We start from the raw sequence: 20,635 nt of genomic DNA, 5'->3' as shown, positions 1-20,635 counted from the left end.
TTGGAGCAATATGGCTCATGAAGTTTGTGAGTGTCTTAAACAAGAAATACCATCTAATGTAGTTTGTCTTTAGAAGCTGTTTGTCAGCTCATTTTTGGTCTGAAAGAACCCTGGAAATATAACATTATATTTTACTTTTGGAAGCAATTTTTGAACTGAAAACAGCAAAAGAAAAATAAATTAAAAAACCAAAAATATAAAAAAAATAAAGGTAATTTTTATGTGCTGAATAAAAAGAAAAAGAAAAGCTTGGATAGTGACCTGCAGAGGTGAATTACATCTGGAGAAATTTGTCCATCATTTCACTGTGATGGCATCCAAATCCAACCGTTGACATGACTAATCATCCGCGAGAGCTACCTTTGACATGCTGACGTGTTATCCTTTGAAGTGTTTTGGCTTTGAGACAGAAAGCTTAGCAGACACAGTGGAACTGTGCCAAAGTGGAATGGAGTGTTGCAGCGTGAACTACAGCCAAGAGTTTTGTTTGGGTAGTTCATGGCACCAGCGCAGGAGCCAAACGTTCCAGTGGTGGAATTCAAAATGAAGTTTAAAAACAACATATACGGACACAAATTTGTTCTTCTTGATTTACATGTTTAGCTGGTTATAAACTTACTGGTGGTGAAAATGTAAATCAGGCTGTCTCAAAGAAAGACAGGACAACAGCTAATAGGCCACAAATGCAATGTCTAAGCTGACTTGAATGTTATTTCAGATCAAATAAAACTCCCACTGTAACTCAGACAGTAAAAACTGTTCTGTCCGTTTTTGTGTCAGAATAAAGGACATAATATACTCAGCAACTCCAGCGTTGTTTGGCTAACACTCAAGCTAACCACCAGATGTCCTCATTAACACAAAAAAACCTGCGTTCTCTGGCAGAGGTGGAGGGAAACCATCAAAGTTGAAAAACTGCACAATGCCATGAAAAGGTTGTTATACACCTTGAAGTTTATCACATTTTACAGTATAACTTCAGAGCATTTTATATGGAGTTTATACTTCAGATCAACACAGAGTGGCACACAATTGTAAGATGATAGAGCAGCACAGAGCACATATTTGAAAGAGGAATAAAATATACATTATTTTCTATATGTTCCCATTCTTCACACTATGTGCAAAAAAAAACAAAACAAAATATATATATATAACCAGCTACCTTAAAAGACAGCCCACCTGTTTGTATTGTTACCTCTGAATGCCACTGAACAACCAGCATGGTGGTGGCAGCATCATGCTGTGGCAACACTTTCTTCAACTGGAAGGGATAAAGTTATGAAGAATTCTAAAATAAAATTAAGCTTAGGAAAACTATCTCAAGTTCTAAACATCTTACAGAGCCGTGCCAAATGCATAGTCAAAATGTAAAAAACAAGCTTACATTTTAACCTTATTTTAACATTTGAAAATGAGTTTACAATGTAGAATAATCAAGATACCCATTCAAACTGGCATGCATGGTATGGAAAGCATTGATCAGAGAAGCAGCCACAATATTTATGAGAATCTGCTAATAGGACAACTAGTACGCCATAAATCTGGCATCTGAGCAGATAGCTTGAAGTCCTGACTGGAATCCAACAAGAAAGCATGTGGAAGAAGTTCATCTATAAATTGGATGAGGTCAAAATTGAACATTTTAGCTTGAAAGTAACATGCTTTCTTAGAGGGAACTGTTGTACATCACCCTAAGCACCACATCTCCACCATGAACAATGGTGACCGCTTCAGTGGGAATGGATGGAGAAAATTGAATGTCTAGAGCTTAATCCGGTTTGGAGTCTGCAGAAAGACTTTGCAGTCTGTTCAACTGTTCCACTGGCTGAGCTTAAATTAAATTGCATTAATCAATAGGCAACGTTTTTAGTCTCTCGAGTCTGGACATGCAAGTGGTAAAGATACACTAGCAAATATTTATAGATGTAAATGCTGCACAGTTTTGTCCAACAAACTTTTCAGATTTTTATTAAAAAAATAAAAACCATACTACATTTTCTTTCCACTTTACAATTGTGCACAGAGTCATCCTGCTATGTCAAATAGCATATTTATGAAATAAAGCTTGTTGCTGGGATTTAGCAGTCCAATACATATTGCTAAATACTTTCCAGATTTCAGGTTTCAAGCAAGTGAACCTAACAATTAATAATAGGTGAAAACCAGAAAAAGTATGAAATTCACTGGGCCAAACTAGGTACTCACAGATCACAAAGTAATCAAGAACTTTTTTTTAAAATAATTAGTTTCCATCTAATTCATCCATTGAATACTCAGAGGCTAATCTTTTCAGATGTCAAATCTACACTTCAGCTGATTTAGATTTTTGTTGTAACACTTTAGAGTGGACAAAAGGAAACTAACAGAAATACTCTGAACACAGTGTTATGCCATTTTAATTAATACAGTCAAGTCTGCTCTTTTGAGTTTTGTAATAACATTTTATCCAAATATGTGCGGACTTTGCAGGCCACAAGGCCAGAGTATGTCTTAAGCAGGGAACATTTTCCACCTCTCTGTTCAAGGTCTTGCCACACTCTTTCTAGGTCTCGGCTCCCCATTCCTGCTGAGCTGAACAGATGTCGATAGCAGCAGGCATTGTAGTGGATGTGTCTCTCTCCTGAGAACCTGGCACTGTGAGTTGGTGTGACACCGGCTTTCTGAGCACAGAAACCTACAAAAACGTCAACCGGGATGGGGGTAAGGACTGTCGACGATGCAACGTAGACTTTACGGACCACATCCTGCGACAAAATGTAAGCAGTTCCTTCACAGTATTCTGGTAGATACTTGTGAGGGTAGAGAACGCGGGACAGGTAGCGTGGACTGTTGGGGTTCCTGTCAGGGGACTCTTTCTGGATCACTCTGCCTAGATACAAGTCTTCTGAATTCCTGTGAAGCCCCCGCAGGTAGCTTCCAATGGCAGGAAGGTTTATGAACACAGAGTCCTCAGTCAAAAGAACCAAACTTGCCCGAGGACAGAACGTGATTACCCAACGCAGAGCCAGCAGTGTGTTCTCCTTTGCTCCGTAGAGGGATGACGCATCTACGACACGGCTTTGGATCAAATCACCATGAAGTTCAGACTCCTTGATGAGATCCTGTTGGGTGGTAGAAGATTCAGTCGATGCTGTAAAGAAGAGTACCTTAATGGGAGATTCTTGAATTAGTGTTTGGTTTGCCCACGTTCTCCTCACTGCATTTCTTTGGGTGATATTTGCTGGAGAGCTGAAGACCAGAGCGAGGAGGAAGAGGTCAGGTTTTCTGCAGGCATCGGGATTAGAAATAATGTAATCCCTGGATACATTCTGCCTGATGGTGCTCAAGTCCAGTTTTCTTGCTCTCTCCCTCACATCTGCAACCATACCATCAGTGTAAACCACAGGGGACGGCTGCAGGAGGTACTCCTCAACGAAATCTGCCCCGAACAGCAATGCATGGAACAGCAAGATGTTGAACAGGAGGAAACACCACTGATGGGTACGCAGTTTACACAAACAGCACTGCAGTGTCAAAAAAAGCATGAATTATTCTAAATGCAGTATATGAAACTTTAACAATTTTTAAATTCATGAGTTCAAAAGACATAGTTTGTACCTGCATGACAGCTGCTGCAAAAGCCTCGTTGCTCATCTGTTTATTAGCTACAAGTGATGATTGGACCCGCCACGGCAGAAGGCTCTACAACAATAACAGCTGATCACACAGGGTTTCCACTTTCATGAAACCCAAGGCGCATGTAACTGTGCACCCTGTTCCCGACTGAGATCTTGATTTCGAGGAGTCCATCTTACATTATGCATACTAATTCAGTGACATGTAGAAAGAGTAGATGATTAAAGGCAAAAGATTGTTGAAGATTCACTATTCACCATGAACTACTGAAGCAAATGAAGGACATTTTTTAAAAGTTAATACCATTTTTTCACATTTCAGTAACCATGCCTAGATATGCTTGTGTCTCTACCAAGTTGGGTTTTAATTCATGTGACCATAGGAGTTTAAAATATATCAAGAGCATTGAAGATGAAAAGAGTAAGGCACAAATGAAAACCCAGTAGGACTGATATATTGTGCAAAGGCATCAGTAATCAAAGAAGCAGCCAAATGAACTATTGTACCTGGAGGAGCTGCTACATGCATGCGCATAAGAAAAACTTGTGAAAGAAGATACACTGATCAAATGAGACCAAAATTTAACATTTTGGCCTACAAAACAGGCTGTAGGATGGTTTTAAGAAACATGTAACTCTGCACCCTGTGGTCACATCCTCATTTAGAAGAGTGTATCTAATTTAGTGATCCAAAAGGTGAACCTTTCTTAAAATTTTATTGACCAGCTTGACATATTAGGTAACACGTAAGTGACATTATTTTAATAAAATTCCCTTTCTGGACTCTTATTAACTTTGCAAGTAATATGTTGCAGATGTTAAAATAAAAATATAGGCCCTGGAAAAGAGTACAATTATTAGAAAAGCCGTGACTTATAAAACTTTATTAATGAAACTTTGGAGAAATGTGAAAAGATGACAAGTTTTACAAGTTCAGTGGAATGTTTTTTCTGGCCGAATGCAAAACGCAGTTGATGGGTCTTTAAAGCCATTTATTGAGAATCCATGTGAAAGTTGTAACTGGTGCAAATTTTGCACTCAATCTAATGCTGATACAGCAATACTTCCACAGGCCATGATTTCTTAAGTATTTTAAGTTTGTAAATTAATAGTCAACTGCGTTGATGTGGTGATTAACACTGTTGATTTATGGAACATATCCTAACTAAATCTTAGAGTTGAGTGTTTACTTGCAACAGCTTTGCCAAATTCATGACTTCCTCCCATTGCGGCAAAACATCGATTGCAGTGAGTTTTAAATCAGAAGATCTGTGCCCATGATAGTCTCTCACTCTGTAATGGTAAATGTTATACAAGCTATCAGTAGGATGAATGGATAGCACAGAAAATATAAGTTTATATGTACTTCTTTTTATCTCTATCTATGCTTGTAAGTAGTTTTGAAATAAGTAATTTCAAAAGTGATTAATGCAGGAGTGAGTGAAAAAATTATTTTCAGTAACTTTGTTTGCTTTATTTGAGTTATATTTGTTTAAACAAAGCCAAAGACAAACTTAAAAGCATAAAATTGTGGTTGGTGTTATATGATGCAATAATGTCCCTGTCGAGCAAGGTAAAGTAATCAAAGGTGTTTTATTCCCACTTTGTCCACCAGGTGGTGGTAATGCGCTCCTGGTTGTGCGAGACTAATGTGACATGAAGAAGAAGCGGAAGTCGTGGATTCCAAACAGAAATAGTCATGGCAGCCACCATTCAAAGTTTGCTGGAAGAAATATCCGGAGTTGAAGACCCAATTGAAGAGTTGCAGAGCTTAAAAACTGCTATGTTGTCTCTACCAGTCAGCGCCCTGAGAGACGTGCTGAGCGGACAGCGTTTCGATGTGATTTTCTCTCTGCTGAACACTAAAGAAAGGTTGGTTTGTGTGTCTCAGTCTTGTTTACACTCTGTTGAACTCAACATTTATTGCTGAGTCAGAGGGCGTGTTGCTCAGCTCTGTGGCTGCTTGAACAACTAATGGGTCAGTATTACCATAAGGATAACGACAGGAGAGGCTAGCTAACCTCTCCTGTGTCCTAGCATGCAGCTAAGATTTGTTAGCATGCTAAGTGACCACAATGCTGCACTACTTCAGTTCATCTTCAGCCATGCTCTCTGAAACTAAAATGTTGTTCTTTTTTAACAATAGCCGCCCTGTTTCACTCATTGAAATATTTTTAAGTAATATGCATAAACATTTTTATATATGTTTTTTACATTCCAACATTTTCCAGCTATACCTTAAATGGAGCAACAGCAAGAACACAAATAACATTTCTATTAAAATGAAACTATGATAGTTTGGTCTAACTTTCCTATTAGAGATAAATTAGAATAATATCATACTGAAGATGCTGAAGATCACATATAATAGTGAGGTGGGGGTGGATATTTAATTTACTTTTAAATGTAATTCAGTGATGCCCATCATAGGTGTTAACCTTGCAACTTCAGACTTACTGCAAGTCTGCCTCTCAGCATTAGATCTATTTGCACAAACATTTACTGTACAGACTAAATGTTTGCTGGAAGAAATATATAAGGAATTGAAGGAGCAGTAAATTGCATAGTATTTGAAACATCCATTAAGAAATACAATGAATAAAAAGCTATTGAATACACCAATACGTTACGATGACTTTGAAAAGATAAAGTGGATTTAATAACAAACTGTTAGTTGCTGATGTAAACCATTTGTTACAGAGGTTTTGAATTATTAATATATTCTGTGTTCACAGGGAGCAGGTTGATCTGTGTGTGGACATTCTCGAACGCATCCTAATAGCCCTCAGTCCTTTGCATTTGGTGCAGAACTACAGAGAAAAGCTGCAAGAGGGATTGAGCCATCCTAACGACACAGTGAAGATACTGGCCTTGACACAGGTAGGGAGTTCGGACACATACAGTAGATAGCAGCCAGTAAAACAAATATTACATTAGCCTTTGTTTTTCTTTCAGATTGGCAGGGTGGTGGAGCACCCAGAGGCTGTTACGCAAATCCTCAACAATCATGACATTTTACGGGCGGTGATCCTTTGCATCGGTGAGGAGAAAATTGCTGTGGCAAAACAGGTGAAAATTTTAGACACTGAAAGGATTTTGTTCCAGTTCGTCCAACCTACATGGTGTATAATAACTGTTGTGTTTTCTCTTCTTCTTCCAGGCAATTCAGTCCCTTTCTAAAATAAGTCACTCTAAGCCTGGATTAGACAAGTTATTTCAGAGTGATCTCCTTGAAGTCATGAAGGAAGTGATGGGCAAAAACGACATAATAAGATACAGAATACATGAGGTGATATAAATTTCCTCATTTTTTTTCTGAAAATACTAGATGAATGTTTCATTGTTTATTGACTTTTACTTTTACTTGTTCGCATGAAAATAATTTGCTTACCAAGTAAACATGATTGCTGCAAAATAAGTGTCCTCCACTTTGTTTAATTTTTGTTTTTGTTTTTCAAAAACCCGTCATAAGACCAGTTCCTCTCGTTCTTCTTTCTGCTTGCAGCTGGTGGTTGAAATTTCATCTTTTTCTCCAATTTCTCTCGGTTACTGTGCCAACAGCGGCCTCATTTCCCAGCTGCTCAGCGAGCTGACTGGAGACGATGTCCTAATCAGGTAGCGACGGTTTTGTATCAGTGAAAACAAAGACATATCATGTTTGTTTATCTTCTTTCTGACAGGGTTCCCATGCTTTTCGTAGAGACTATTTTTATTCATGTCTTTCCCATCAGGGCCACATCGATTGAGATGGTGACCACTCTGGCTCACAGTCAGCATGGTCGCCAGTATTTGGCCCAGCAGGGCATAATGGATAAGATTTCCAACATGATCAGAGGAGCTGATATGGACCCGTTTTCCTCCCTCTACCTTCCAGGTGAATACGTTTTCAAAACTACTTTCACGATTCAGTACCAGCAACTAAATGATGGTTTTGCTTTTTTTTTTTTTTTTTTTTTTGTCCTTGTTGTTATTATCTGAAAAAAAAATTGTTGATTTAATAAGGGCACTCTCAAACTTGTTTTTACTTTTCAGGAAATGTTAATCAGAACTGTGGCCCTTTCTATATGTATGCTGCTGGTTTAGGTTTGGTGAAATTCTTTGGGAATCTGGCCATCATGGACAGCCCCCAGCAGGTTTGTGAATCCTACCCGATCTTCCTAAACAAGGTGTTTGACATGGCCATGGATTGGGACCCCGTCAAGGTTGGAGTGGCCCTGGACACTTTGGGATTACTTGGTTCTACAGTCGAGGGGAAACAGGTTCTCCAGAAGACGGGTAGGTATGATTTCTGTAGGTCTGGATTTTTGTGTCTTTCTCCATAGTTTCAAAGAACAAACGTGTGCCAAAATCACTCATGGGAGTGGGCCAAGGGAATTCAGTAAATTATTGTTTGAATAACAACTCTTATTAGCAGGACAAAACTAAATGTAAATACACCGACTTGCAGAGAATAAAAAGGCTTTACAATAAATGTTTGGTGTCAAAAGAAATATAAGGCCTGAAATACAAGAACCAGTTTCTGTAATGTTTACATACATTTTTATAATTTTCTGTTATTTACACTTAGTGATTTTTTTGGGAGGTTTTCTGGTCATCTGAGATCACATCTAAGTCAAGTATTCAGTCATAACCATCTTTTGTTGTCTATAAAGTTCTTAATTATTCAGTTTTGTTTGTAATCAGGAGAAAACTTCAAGTCTGTGTTTTTGAGAATCAGCCAACTTGCCAGTTCTGGAGCTACTGAGCTCAGAGTTCGAAGCTTGGACGCCATATCACAGCTGCTCACCCTTCAGGTATTTAAAGAAACAATCTGGTGAAACTTTACTGTGATACTGTTGAATACACAAAATTAATCAATTCAACTTTGACATTTTTACGAGTTTCTACCTTTTTTTTTTCTTTTTTACAGCCAGAGCATCAAACAGAAGACCTTCTGTCCCTGACGGAGTCCTGGTTCCACCTTCTGTCTAACCAGCCAATGGATATGATTCGCAACATCAGCACTCAGCCTTTTCCAGAGCTGCACTGTGGGGCTTTGAGGATCTTCTCTGTAAGTACAGACCCATTCATCACCTTTAAAACCGAAGAACTATACCATTGTTACCCAAAAGCAGAAGTGATAATTAATACCATCTTTGTGTGTGTATTTCTTAGGCCATTGCAAGCCAGCCGTGGGGTCAGAAGATGATGGTTAACACTCCTGGTTTCATGGAGTTCATTTTGGATCGCTCAACTGGTCAATCAAAGGAGGCGAAAGATGCCAAATTTGAACTGGTGGGATCTCTTCTGGGCTCGTCTACAGCATCAGAAATACTGGGCAGTCAAAACTACATCCGCCTGAAGACGTATCTGAGTGAAGGACCCTACTATGTATCAGCTGTGGCCTCCGTCAGCACAGAAGGAGCAGACTAATTCCTCAGCATACATACTAGTCTTTATTGTTTAAGTATTTGTGAATTCATTGTTAACAAAACACCTATTTGATACCTATTTGGTTTAAAAATAACTGATTCTTTGGCTTAAATTGGCAGACATACCATGAATCCCGAGAAAATAACATATAAATAAAAGTCTTATTAGTCATTGAAGCTGTTTGGATACTTTTAGAGAAATAATTGGAATAAAAGTACTTCAATGACTTTATAAATTTGAAATGATAATAGCAGGGAAGCAAAAAGCAGGTTTTCACATTTTTAAAAACTTAGTTAAGCAATAAACTCTAAAATATGTCAGATATTACAAGATTTCCATCCAGACATGGTTCAGTTTTTTTCTACTCTGTAAACTTTGAACTTATAACAACAACACTGCTCTTCAAAGTTATGTTTCTTTTTGTGTCATTGATTTTTTTTTCTGTATTTTTTTTTAAATAAATGTTTACAAATATATATTTCTTTACCTTTCCTGTATAGAAAAACAAACCAAGAACAAATAAAGTTGGTTTGGGGGATTCAAAATAACATTCTTTGACATTCAATTTTAAGATGAGACATAACTTTATTAATTTAATCCCCCAATGGGGGGAAATTACAGAATTGAATTGATTTAAAGCTAAATTATTTATATTTGTACTTCTAAATTAAAATGGAAATCCTTACAAAATGGAAGCATATAGTACAATAGCAGTTTCTTCTATTTTAAACCTTTGTTCAAAATTTAATTATGCTATATTTCAGAAATACTGCAGCTTCCAGCAATCCCACTATCAAGATGTATTTTCCTGTTGAGTTTTCAGTGACTTAATATCAAATATAAAATATTATTTTAATATTTTAGTTGAGATGGAGATATTAAAATGGAGAAAATCCATAGTTGTGTCAAGCTGCTCAAATCAACTGTCTTCGTTTGTGTGTAAATTACACATTATTTGCTGCAAGTGCAATGATACGGTAATGTTTTGAGACGCTTTATATATTCTCCTCAAATGTTAGGCTAAGAAACAAGTACATTAAATATTTTTTATGTACCATCAACGCAAATCAATTAAATATTTGGTATGCAGTAAAATGATTCTCAGGACGCGGAAAACGGACGAAGTGCAAAATCTTCGTCCTTTTATGCAAAATGTGTAATGAAAAATAATTCATTATAGGGGAACAATTTAAATGGTTCGATAAAAGGACTTTATTGAAGTTCAGCACTAAGTCCTATTTTAATTAACTGTAGCTTCTGGAGGCGCCCAAGAAGCTGCAGTCTGGCCATTAATCATGGCTGCAATTTGCAGTAGTGGAGCATTCCTTCACTATATCAGCCAAAGAATTTGATACTAAATATTGATACTAAATGCTTTTTATGGTAAGTAACTGATGGTTACATCTTATCAGTTGGCTTAGAGTAATTTGATGGGGTTGAATCCTTTTTGGTGCAATTATTAACATTTATATAGGTTTAGAAGTTATTCTTGTAATTTTCTGAAAATTATTCCTTAAGCAGTTCAAGCAAAATCTTAAACTATGCATCATCATCAGCAAAATGGTGGAATTTTAAAAGTAATGTCTAAAAGTTGCTTAACATTACTTTTTGTTTTGCATTATTAATAAAGTAGAAAGGATATAGTGTGACAGTTTGCTTACAGTTCTGGAAAAAGCTAAGGCCCTCTGCACTGAACCCCATTGAAAACATCATAATTTTTCCACCAAATATTGATTTCTGAACTCTTCCTAAGTTAAAAGAATAGTATTGTTGTTTCTAAATGAATACAAACTTGTTTTCTTTGCATGATTTGAGGTCTGAAAGCATGTTTTTTGGTTATTTTGACCATTATTTGTTTTCTACAAAAATAAAATTTCCGCTTGCAATTTCTAAGACATGTCAGTAGTTCATAGAATAAAAGAACAATGTTCATTTCACTCAAAAAATATACATATGAAAAGTAAAATCAGAGAAACTGATCATTTAAAGTGCTCTCTTAATTTTTCTCCAGAGCTGTATATCTAAATATCTAAACCTTCCAGGCACTTTAATGTTGTCTTTTCTGTGACATAAATAATATATTTATAGCGTTTTGAATTCTATATCATTTTAAAATGCAATTAGTGTATTCTGTTGAGTCATTCTAAGTGCAAAATGGCTCCAACATCCATTGGTCACAGGTGGAGTATCACATCCTTCCATCGCCACAGCAATAAAACAACAACAAAAACACTTTTCTCCTGTGAGCTCTGACTCAACCTCAAGCATCCATAATAAGCTTGAAACTCATGAGCACCCTCACGTCACCGTGTCCCCTGTGACTCATCAGTTCACCCACGTCTTCTCCTCCGTGTGCCATTGGATCATCGGAAAAAAAATATCCCGTCAGTCTTTTCACTTGATATTTGATTTCTGACATTCGCTTCATAAAAGGCAGAACGGGGACGAAAAGAAAAAGAACAAACCGCAGGATGCTTTTTCTTTGTGCTTTCTTGCCAGGGTCACAGTGTCCCCCCCTGTAATTAAATCTGTTCTCATCATGTAAAAGCAAAAACTTTGGAATTTTTCTTGCTTCAGAGTGTCTTGTTAAACTTCTGCGATGCTGCAGATGTTTCTACGAGTTGATTTTTTTCACGGTGAACAGTTCTTACACTAGCTTCACATTTTCCAAAGGTTGGAGGATCTGAGATTGACAAGATGCAGAAAGTAGGAGGAAATGTGAAATTGCTTCCATGATGAATCAGCCCTCCATCATCAATTAGGTTGTGTCAATCACATGGGTTCAACAGCAGGTTTGTGTTGCTGTAATGTCTGCATTTTTCAGCTCTTATTAGGCACTTGAACCACCATTTCATAGACTTCATTGTCGTCTAATGCCTGAACCCATTTCCACGCATTTCGTAAGTGCTTGGTTTAATGTGATTTCAGAACAACTTTGCAGTAATACAGCTGAGCAAAGTACCCATCATTACAATTTGCAGAACAGATCACGTTTTGGGGAATAGATAAATGCCTTGCAAAAAGCTTTTAACTCTTTCAAATTTTGGCACTTATTCTATATATTTGATTCAAATTCAATGTGATAAACCAGCAAAAAGCAGTATATAATTGTGAAGAGAAAAAAGTTATTAGTAAAAAATGTAAAGAGGGAATTGTGCTGTTGTACTTGGTCTATTCAGCTGTTATTTCTCTACCAGCTTTTTTTTATTATTACATCGATTTATACAATTTTTTTATTGTTCTTTGCAAAATAGTTGAACTTCAGTCTGAATGGACGACAATTGTCTACGTAACATAAATTTTCACATTTTGTCACATAATCTCATTATGACTTGTTCTGAATTTTGCCCTTCTGGCTAATGAATATGCTTCTTCCTAAATCTGGGCGAATCATTTGAGTAGTGGATTTCTGCAGCTCCTCCAAAGTTACCATGCATAATTTGCTCTAATTTCTCTGTAGGTTTAGGTGGCGATTCAATGACATGGTAGGAAACCCAGACTTAAATCAAAACACATTTTGCTAAGTAGACAGGTGAAGGTAGGTGATGCAAATCCAACATTAAAAATCAATAATAATATAAACAGTTTTTATAAGTGAGAAAATGTGCAATTATTCATTCACGACTATTGTATTTTACCTGAATGTTTTATGTGGTAGTACACATAAAGTCCACCAGATGGTGCTGCTCTCCCTTTCGCCTTTTGCTGAAGCAGGAGGACCCTGTCATGTCCACCGCTGCAGACCTGTCTCTCCTGCGCGTCTCGCCCCCCCTCTGACGCTGCCATGCTCGGTTTCTGCCTCCCGTTCAATAGTCCCACCTCCATCCTTCAGTTTGTCAGTTTTATAACCTCGTTACTCAGTCCTCACTTTGGCCTGCAGCCTCCCAGGTGCGTAGGTGGAGAAAACAAAACACTCTCCCTCCAAAATGCACCTGCATAGGTGAGAGGCGCGAGCGCAAGGAAGGGATAACTTTTGTTTGGCAAGAGCGTCTTTTATTTATTTCATTAGTTTTAGTTCGTGGGTACGCTTCTACCTGGCAGATCGCAACCTCCGATGCAATTAACCCAGGAAGACGAGTTTGTGCAGGACCCCACGCCGACCACCGCAGCCCCCCAGTCGGACAGAAGCGCCGGATCTCCGGCCAAGATGTGCAGCGAGTGCTACGTGAATCAGTCATTTGTGAACGACGATGGGACCGTGAGCGCCCATAAGCAACGGTGAGGGAGACACAGACAGAAGTTCAGGCTTCCTGTGACTTTTTTTCTTCCTTTCTTTTTTGTTGTCGTTTTTAATTCATAATTAAAAGTTACACTCAAATTAAAAAGCTGTGTGGTTTTTAGAAGTTTTTTTTATGTCAAATATGAAAAGTGACTATGTGATATGTGCGCTGTTTGTTTGTCCATCCATCCATCCACACACATGACGCACTCACCTGTTCCCTCTGTCATTTGTTCAGCTGCCCAATGCCTCAGCCTGCAGCTACACTTTACAGTACTGCTCCAGAAATTGCACGTTTGAAACTGAAGAACGTCACCCTGATGTCCCTGTTGATAACATTTGTTATATTTCAGCAATAAATTCAGAGAAAAAACAGCAGAAACATTTGTTCAACATCGTGCTATTGTTTTTATATGCTTGGAGAAGTTTTATTGCTTTTTTCTTTTCTTTCTTTTTTTAATTCTCTATTTTCTGTATTCTAAACTATTTAGCCAACACTGGTTATTTTCTGAGATGAATAAAGTATTCTGATTCTGATTCTTACACACACACAAATACAAATCCAGTCTTCGCTTTGATGCTTAAATCATCTATGAAGTCATCTATGAAACCCAAGAGGCACGAGTCTTTCCTGATGATTTGTTTAGCAAAGTGCATTTTACAAAACCACAGCGAAAACACATACCACTCATCAATTATAAAACACCTCTGACAAGCTAAATGCAGAGTTGCAGCCAACAGCCCTCGATGGAGACACGATGTGAGTTTCAAGGTGTTTTTCTCTCTGTGTGTTTCTCTCCATCCAGTCTGTTTTGTGAATGATGCAGACTGCGTTTCTAGGAGACTGAATGCAGCACCAATCTTCACAGCGACCATCAGCACTTCTCTCATTAAGCCAATTTAAATATACAAAAAAAGATACCATATTTTTTAAATTCATTTATTTATTTATTTATTTTTGCTGCCGCTGGCTATTTAACAAGTATGAAAAGTAACCCATTCATCTGTAAGAGACTCCCATTCATGCTGGCAAAGCCAAATACATCAATAAATCCATTTTAATCTGCTCCTTGAATTAATAGACATCCGTTTTTATTTCAAAATCTCTTCCAGCAGGACAACGCCTCTAACCACACAGGGCTACAATGGGAGGGTTTAGATCAAAATGCATCTATGTATATATATTTGGTAACACTTTATTTGTGAATAAGACTGTCATGACACTGTCATAAACATGACATAACACCTGTCATGAACATGAGTAAGTCTTCATGAATATTTATGACTATTGTCATAAAGTGTCATTCGGTAAATCATGACACTTTTAATACAAAGTTGACATTATTCAAAATGTCTTTTATGACAATTCATGATCTGACATAAATTTGCCAGAAAAGTATTACTGATTCAACTTTAGCTTTAATAACATAAAGCTACATAATTTTTAAAGTCATGACAGTCTTATTCACAACCCATCAAATAAAGTGTTAGCTTGTGGTTTAATGGCCCAGTCAAAGTTCGGTCCTAAAGGCTGTTGAATCAATCAATTAAATGCTGTACACTACCTGTGTCTAACAGCTTATTGATAGAGATGCTGTACTTGTCTGAAATATTGTTGTAACATCTGTTAAAATGAAGCAGAAACCCTTCTTTGGGACTCCCAGAACACATTCATATTCTGCTTCTTATGTTAAATGATCCGTGTTAAGTTGCAGTCTTTTATTGCATCTGCCCCATTTGTGTCAAGTAGTTTGTATGCATAATAGCTTGAAGAAACATTTGTCAGTTGCTTGTTTTCTGATCTTTTGTAAACCATACTTGTGTGCATTTCTGTAAAACTTGACCATTTTGCACTTTTCCACTCCCTTTCTGCGCTTCTTTCATCATTCCCTCTCCATCCATTCCAGCTCCCTCCATTTGTACAAAGCCCTTTTTTCCGCCCTGCCCTTTTTATTTTCCTTCTGCCTCTTTACTTGTCTCTTCTAGCTCTTCCCCTGCTCCACTTCCGACCAGCAGCGGCCGCAGCAGTGGAGTTATCCTCGACATCTCCTCGCTGAAGATGGAGCAGTTGGAGAGCGAAGTGCCTCCGCTGCCGCCCCGCTTCCGCTTCAGAGACCTGCTGGGGGACCAGAACTTCCAGAACGACGACAGGTAGGCAGAGAAAGAGACTCCAGAGCAGAGACTCTGCCGCAGTCTTACCCAATATTACCAATGTCAGCTGGAAAGGGTTCTGTAAGCAAATAGTTTTTGAAGCAAATGGATAGAAAATCTCACAGTCTTGTTCATAAATTGAAAATAATCTTTTTGTTACATTAATTAAACTTAAACTCCCGATTAAATAGTTTACCAGAGTTTACAATGCAGCAGCAGCAGCAGCAGCAGCAGCAGCAGCAGTTCCTTCAGGTATTTTAAAGGAGGATTTGAAACAAATACTTTTGAATTCACTTACAGCATCAGTTTTTGTGGTTGTTGATCTTATTTATTTTACTACTGAGCTGGAATCCATTTTCATCCCCAACAATTACTTCATCATCACCAAACCTGCTTTCGGTTGATAGAATTGCAAAAAGGTTTTTCCAAATATTGGCCTTCAAAGCCAGTGGATCCTGCTGGTGCTTGTGTTCTCCGTGGTGCTGAAATTTCATTGTAAACTGTGAGATTTACATACAGTTTACTACAGAGATTGTGTTTATTTCAGTTGGAGCACTTTTTAGTCGTTTAGCAATCAAAAGTATATTTTGAAATGTACTGCATTCACGTGTTAGTGTCTTAAATTTTGGGGGGTGCCGCACATAAACTTCTTTACTTCAGTTGTTCTCTTTCAACCGGTCTATTTGTTGCACTCGTAAACAGCTGTGTTTTTCATTCAATTCATATTAGAGTTAATTTAGATCTAGAATTTGATGCTTGGATGGTTTGGATGATGCTTCCTGTGCTGACCATGGTGCTGAAATTGAAGAATGCACCTAAACTCCCATATTTGACTAAGGTTTTTTTTTCCATCTTCTTGTATTTAAAGCTAGAAGCGATGGCATTTCATATTGCAAATACGTTATATTTAGTTGTCTTTGTCTCATATTTTTCCCCATATGTCTGCCTTGTTGTTTCTGATCAGGCAATCTATAAGTCTTCCAAAAACGATAAAATCAAAACTGTGTATTTTAATTCAGTTATTTTATGGCAAAAATAATTGGCATTGAAATAATCAGAGACAGATCACTTTTTCCAGCTATAATGGAGGAAAAACTCCTGTCATTAATCTATAGAGAAAAGTTATACTTCAACTTCTAAAAAAAACAATAATCACAACCTTATTGACTGACAGGATATCTGGGCCCCAACAAGACAGTTGTTGGGAACATTGCTGAAGAAAATAATGTTGGAGGACCAACGATAGCATCAGGTTTTAAATATAAAACAAGTTAAGTTTACAATAAAAAATACACAAGAAAGGATATTAAAAAAAAAACAGAAACAGGAGCCAATGTTGTGAAAAAATGTTGTCCAAATACAGAAAAACATTTAGTAAACCATTGCTAATACCAAACCACAACATAAGGGGGTTGAGGAAAAGCATTCAGGGTCAAACAAACCCGCTGTTCATCCTCATTGATAATGACATCGTGCTGGATGTCAGGAAAAGGAGCAGAGCGGCTCAATGTTCATATACTCTGCAATCACTCAATATTTGGAAAAACCTTTCTGCAATTCTATCAACTGAAAGCAGGTCTGGTGATGATGAAGTAATTCTCGGGGATGAAAATGGACTCCAGCTCAACAAAAAGTCTTTGGCTTTATCATTTGCAGATATTTATGACAGAGACAATGACAAAGCTCCATCATCAGTCACCTGGTTTTGAATCTGCTTAACATGAGTCACTGGCTAAATGAATGGATGATTGGTTGAATCAGTACAGCTGATGAGCTCTCAGTCTCAGTGATGAGTGTATTTTACGTTCCTTTTATTGTTGATGGTTCACTTCTAGCTGTCTCCCATGGCACCATCCTGCTTGCTAATCTGCCCGAAAAGCTAAATGTTTTAGATAGGCTTCAACAAATAATCCAAGCCATAAAAACAGAAAAACAAATGCAGTTTTGGCTTTATTACATATTTTACATCTGAAAAGGGTGAAAAGTGCAGCAGTGAAAACGATATACCTGTTTCAGGTGTCTTTAGAAAGCTTGACTATTCAGCGGCTAAGAAATTGTTTTCTACTATTGTTATCTGTTTTGTTTTTTTTTATTAAAAAAATCAACAGAAACACTGACTGAGCAACATCTATGATCAGGGATTTCTTTCTTTTCATCAGGTTTTATACTTCTGCTCCTGCTATATTGTTCCCCTGTTTCTCAGACAGTCAAAATATTGTTGAGAAAAGCTTTTCCAGTGAAGCCAAAGTCCAGCATCTTGAAAATAGAAATCTTTTTTCCTTTTGTGACACATATTTTTAGGAGTGTAGCAACAACTACATGTGATTTTGCATGTAGTGATAGAAAAAAAAAGCCTTGAGAGTAGATTGCTGTCAATGTTAAGTGAAAACTGCCTCTGAGCTGAGCTTTTATTCCAAGATGACCTTTAACCTGGGTGTCCTTGCAGGAATAATTGTTTTCTTTTTGATGAAGAAGACCACATTGTGAGGTCTCATTATCGTTTTTCAGCTCTGGCCCTTTCAAGGAACCCGTCTCCCGTTCCCAGTCGATAATGTAGGAGCTGAATGATGCTTCAGGTTATATTTGCAATGGTCATCAGTAAACAAATGTCACTGGTCACATCTTAACAGGGATCGTCCATCGTTTAAATGTTCCTTTCTTAAAGGTGAACGCATGCTACAGAAAAACACGTCGATACATACAAAGAGAAACATTAAAACTCCATCCTCAATTGGCAGTGCTGCAGATTTTTTTCCCCATTTTAAGTGCTTTCATTATCTTGTTACCAAGGGGAAGCCTCTCGGATCTAAATATAGCGACAGAAAATGTCACATATTTTGCCGGCACAAGTCACAGGACGGCGCGAAGTGCCCACATGTAACTTGAAAAGCCACGTTAAATGGATGTACCTGTGTGGGCGAGAGGAGGTTCAAGTGGAACCTCCTCATCCGGTGTTTTCAAAAGCACTGACTCATGGAGGAGGTCATCTATAAATCAGCGCTTCAGACTTTCCCGCCTCCCAAACTCTGCTATTCGGTGGAGACGGAAAGAAAAATACGGGGAGAAACTAGAGAGAAGCCGTCTCGTTCGTTGATTCTTTGATCTTTTGCAGGCTCTGCAGGTGTCATTTCTCACCAAACCATTCACATCATTAGAGCATGAAGAGCCCCAAGTCAACAGCGCAGCCAAACACTTCGCTTCCTTTCTGTTTATCGAAGAACAAATACCCAAAAAGAAAGGAAATTAGGAAATATTGACTTACAACAACATATATACTTGCAATAATGATGATTTTGACCTTCATTTTATTATCATTAGCAAGACAAAGCACATAAAAAGAAATGATAAAAAAACGTGTTTCTGAGTTTTATTGGCCAAGTTGCAATAATCAACATGCCATCACAGTTTGCACACAATCCGATCAAGCATACACAAGTGTCTCTCTTTGTCCTTCAACTGCTAATGTTTGCAGTGTCTCCAGGTGTTGCAGTGTCACTGGAGAGGTCCATGCTGCAGCACCATCACATACGCTTATTCCTATCATGGTAGTGTTGCTGTGGCAACAGGTTCGCACACAAGCTGGGCGGGAAAAGACTGTATACAACTCTAAAAATATTCCCATTCCGCAAAATAAAAATGATCAGACGCAGCGCAGGCGAAATTCTCTCCCTGTAGCTCTAATCAGTGTGTGTGCGGTGCGTGTGTGTGTTTTTTTTTTTTTTTTTTTTGTTCCTCAAAAAGCTCAACAGTGATCATTTTCCAGCAGAGACAAGCTATGTTACTACAAATCTGCATGGGAGTGCATTAATCAGCATGGCTTAGTGCAGGAGTTCAGGCTTTCTGCACGACGCAGCAGCAGGTGTCCCTACGCGATGGACTCAGAAGCCATCGTCCACACCTGGATCAGTCCTTCCGTGGGAATTTGGAGGTCGGACGTTTTCGGTAGTGATGCTGGCCAGAGGTAGGATCTTTGATGTCATAAAAAATAGTGGAGGTGAGCTCTGTGGACTGACACTGTGGGGTGTCCATGTTGTTTTTCACTATCACTGTGTGATAGATTACACAGCCGCTTATGGGATTGGTCGTTAAGGAATGATGAAAACAAATAAAATGTGATGAACAAGTTCATGCTCAAAATCCGTTAGGATGAGTTTCCAGATGCTTATGTGTTGTTATGAATCATAACCTTAAATCAATCTATTTATCTCGTTTGTTAACATGCCCAGTGCAATTAGCGCTGCATCTCAGTACTGGTATAATTATTGCTACAGGATAATTATATCAACTTTATCCCATAAGCTGAAATACACAGTGCCAGCCGCATTTAGTGTTTTGGAAACCCTCATAAAGATGCTATGAAAAGGCTCAAAATACATTAATGTTTTATTGCGAAACTTCCCCACTATGGCAATTTAAGAAAAATCCAGCCTATATTTTTATTGAGAGGAGGGAAACTTCATGTTGAGAAACCATCTTTTTCATAGTAATGCAATAGAATTACTATTGATGCCCCTGCTGTCAATATTCTGCACAACATTTAAAATGTTACTTTTCCTGTAACGTTTTACAAGGTTGGAGCAAACCGCAAGATGGATCACTGACCTTTTCCAGAGTCACTTCAACTTTAGTAATGGATTCAGGTCGAGGTTCTCTATTGGCTGTGTAAAAAAAAAGAAAAGACAGATTTTTAATTAATCCATATTTACTGTTCTGGTCATATGTTCCCATTATTATTCACTTATTTGTTCATTTTCAGTTTCATGGATGATCCCAGAATACTCTTATTAAAGCTCTCCTTGTAGTTCTTCTGTTATCCAGTCAATTAAAAAAAAAAAATCATTTTATATCATTCATTTGTTGTCTTTCATTTGACTAGCTGGTTAATTGACCAGCTAAACATGAGGTATATATTTATTGATTAATGCATATCTCTCTGTAAGCTTGTCTGTTTTAGTGCTTTTCCCCTGAAACACCGAAGTGACTCCACAGCGCGATTGATGTCAGGGCTGCTTCAGCTTCGTAATTGGAATGGGAGCTAGTAAAGGGGCATTCCGTACATGTGCCCATGTGTGGGCAGAGGAATGAGACACACAGAGATCAGTCTGTAGGACTCTCTGCAGCTCTCTGGGTTTCTGCTCATCTCAGTCGAGATGGTTTTGCTGTTTTTACACGTTCATTCAGTCCTTCAATCTTTGTTGGACTTTTTCTGCACTCTTAAGCAGAGTTTAACCCTCAA

General features: G+C 37.9%; 3 protein-coding genes across 3 annotated transcripts in view; 2 read left to right on the top strand and 1 right to left on the bottom strand.

Moving 5' to 3' along the window:
- Window positions 1–2,027: 2,027 nt before the first annotated feature.
- On the bottom strand, window positions 2,028–3,663 carry LOC129374327 (beta-1,3-galactosyltransferase 9). The gene is made up of 2 exons (XM_055052697.1): window positions 3,601–3,663; window positions 2,028–3,506 (listed from the first exon to the last, which is right to left on the bottom strand). Exons 1-2 carry the CDS (start codon window positions 3,634–3,636, stop codon window positions 2,412–2,414), a joined length of 1,131 nt encoding a protein of 376 aa, XP_054908672.1. The 5' UTR covers window positions 3,637–3,663; the 3' UTR covers window positions 2,028–2,411.
- A 1,627-nt stretch (window positions 3,664–5,290) lies between these two features.
- Window positions 5,291–9,505, top strand: psmd5 (proteasome 26S subunit, non-ATPase 5). The gene is made up of 10 exons (XM_055052251.1): window positions 5,291–5,489; window positions 6,353–6,497; window positions 6,573–6,686; window positions 6,778–6,906; window positions 7,123–7,232; window positions 7,349–7,491; window positions 7,701–7,892; window positions 8,301–8,410; window positions 8,527–8,667; window positions 8,772–9,505. The coding sequence occupies exons 1-10, from the start codon at window positions 5,317–5,319 to the stop codon at window positions 9,027–9,029; spliced, it is 1,515 nt and encodes a 504-aa protein (XP_054908226.1). The 5' UTR covers window positions 5,291–5,316; the 3' UTR covers window positions 9,030–9,505.
- Window positions 9,506–12,955: 3,450 nt separating this feature from the next.
- Window positions 12,956–20,635, top strand: part of kcnt1a (potassium sodium-activated channel subfamily T member 1a) — a 29,772-nt gene continuing 22,092 nt past the window's right edge. Inside the window, 4 exon segments of the mRNA XM_055052668.1 lie at window positions 12,956–12,969; window positions 13,045–13,075; window positions 13,078–13,247; window positions 15,235–15,399. Of these exon segments, the coding sequence (XP_054908643.1) occupies window positions 12,956–12,969; window positions 13,045–13,075; window positions 13,078–13,247; window positions 15,235–15,399 (380 nt within the window).

The sequence above is a fragment of the Poeciliopsis prolifica genome, unplaced genomic scaffold, assembly GCF_027474105.1.
Source record: "Poeciliopsis prolifica strain line A6 unplaced genomic scaffold, Auburn_PproV2 SCAFFOLD035, whole genome shotgun sequence".
Taxonomy (NCBI): Eukaryota; Metazoa; Chordata; class Actinopteri; order Cyprinodontiformes; family Poeciliidae; genus Poeciliopsis; species Poeciliopsis prolifica.
This window is presented reverse-complemented; position numbering and strand designations above follow the sequence as displayed.

What these genes read in the sequence shown, in the direction of transcription:
- LOC129374327 (XM_055052697.1), bottom strand. Translation starts at nt 3,636, where the DNA reads ATGAGCAACGAGGCTTTTGCAGCAGCTGTCATGCAG. An exon ending in TTGCAGCAGCTGTCATGCAG is followed by an intron (nt 3,507 to 3,600) that starts GTACAAACTATG and finishes TTGACACTGCAG; the next exon opens with TGCTGTTTGTGTAAACTGCG.
- psmd5 (XM_055052251.1), top strand. Translation starts at nt 5,317, where the DNA reads ATGGCAGCCACCATTCAAAGTTTGCTGGAAGAAATATCCGGAGTTGAA. An exon ending in GGAGACGATGTCCTAATCAG is followed by an intron (nt 7,233 to 7,348) that starts GTAGCGACGGTT and finishes CTTTCCCATCAG; the next exon opens with GGCCACATCGATTGAGATGG. An exon ending in GGGCTTTGAGGATCTTCTCT is followed by an intron (nt 8,668 to 8,771) that starts GTAAGTACAGAC and finishes TGTATTTCTTAG; the next exon opens with GCCATTGCAAGCCAGCCGTG.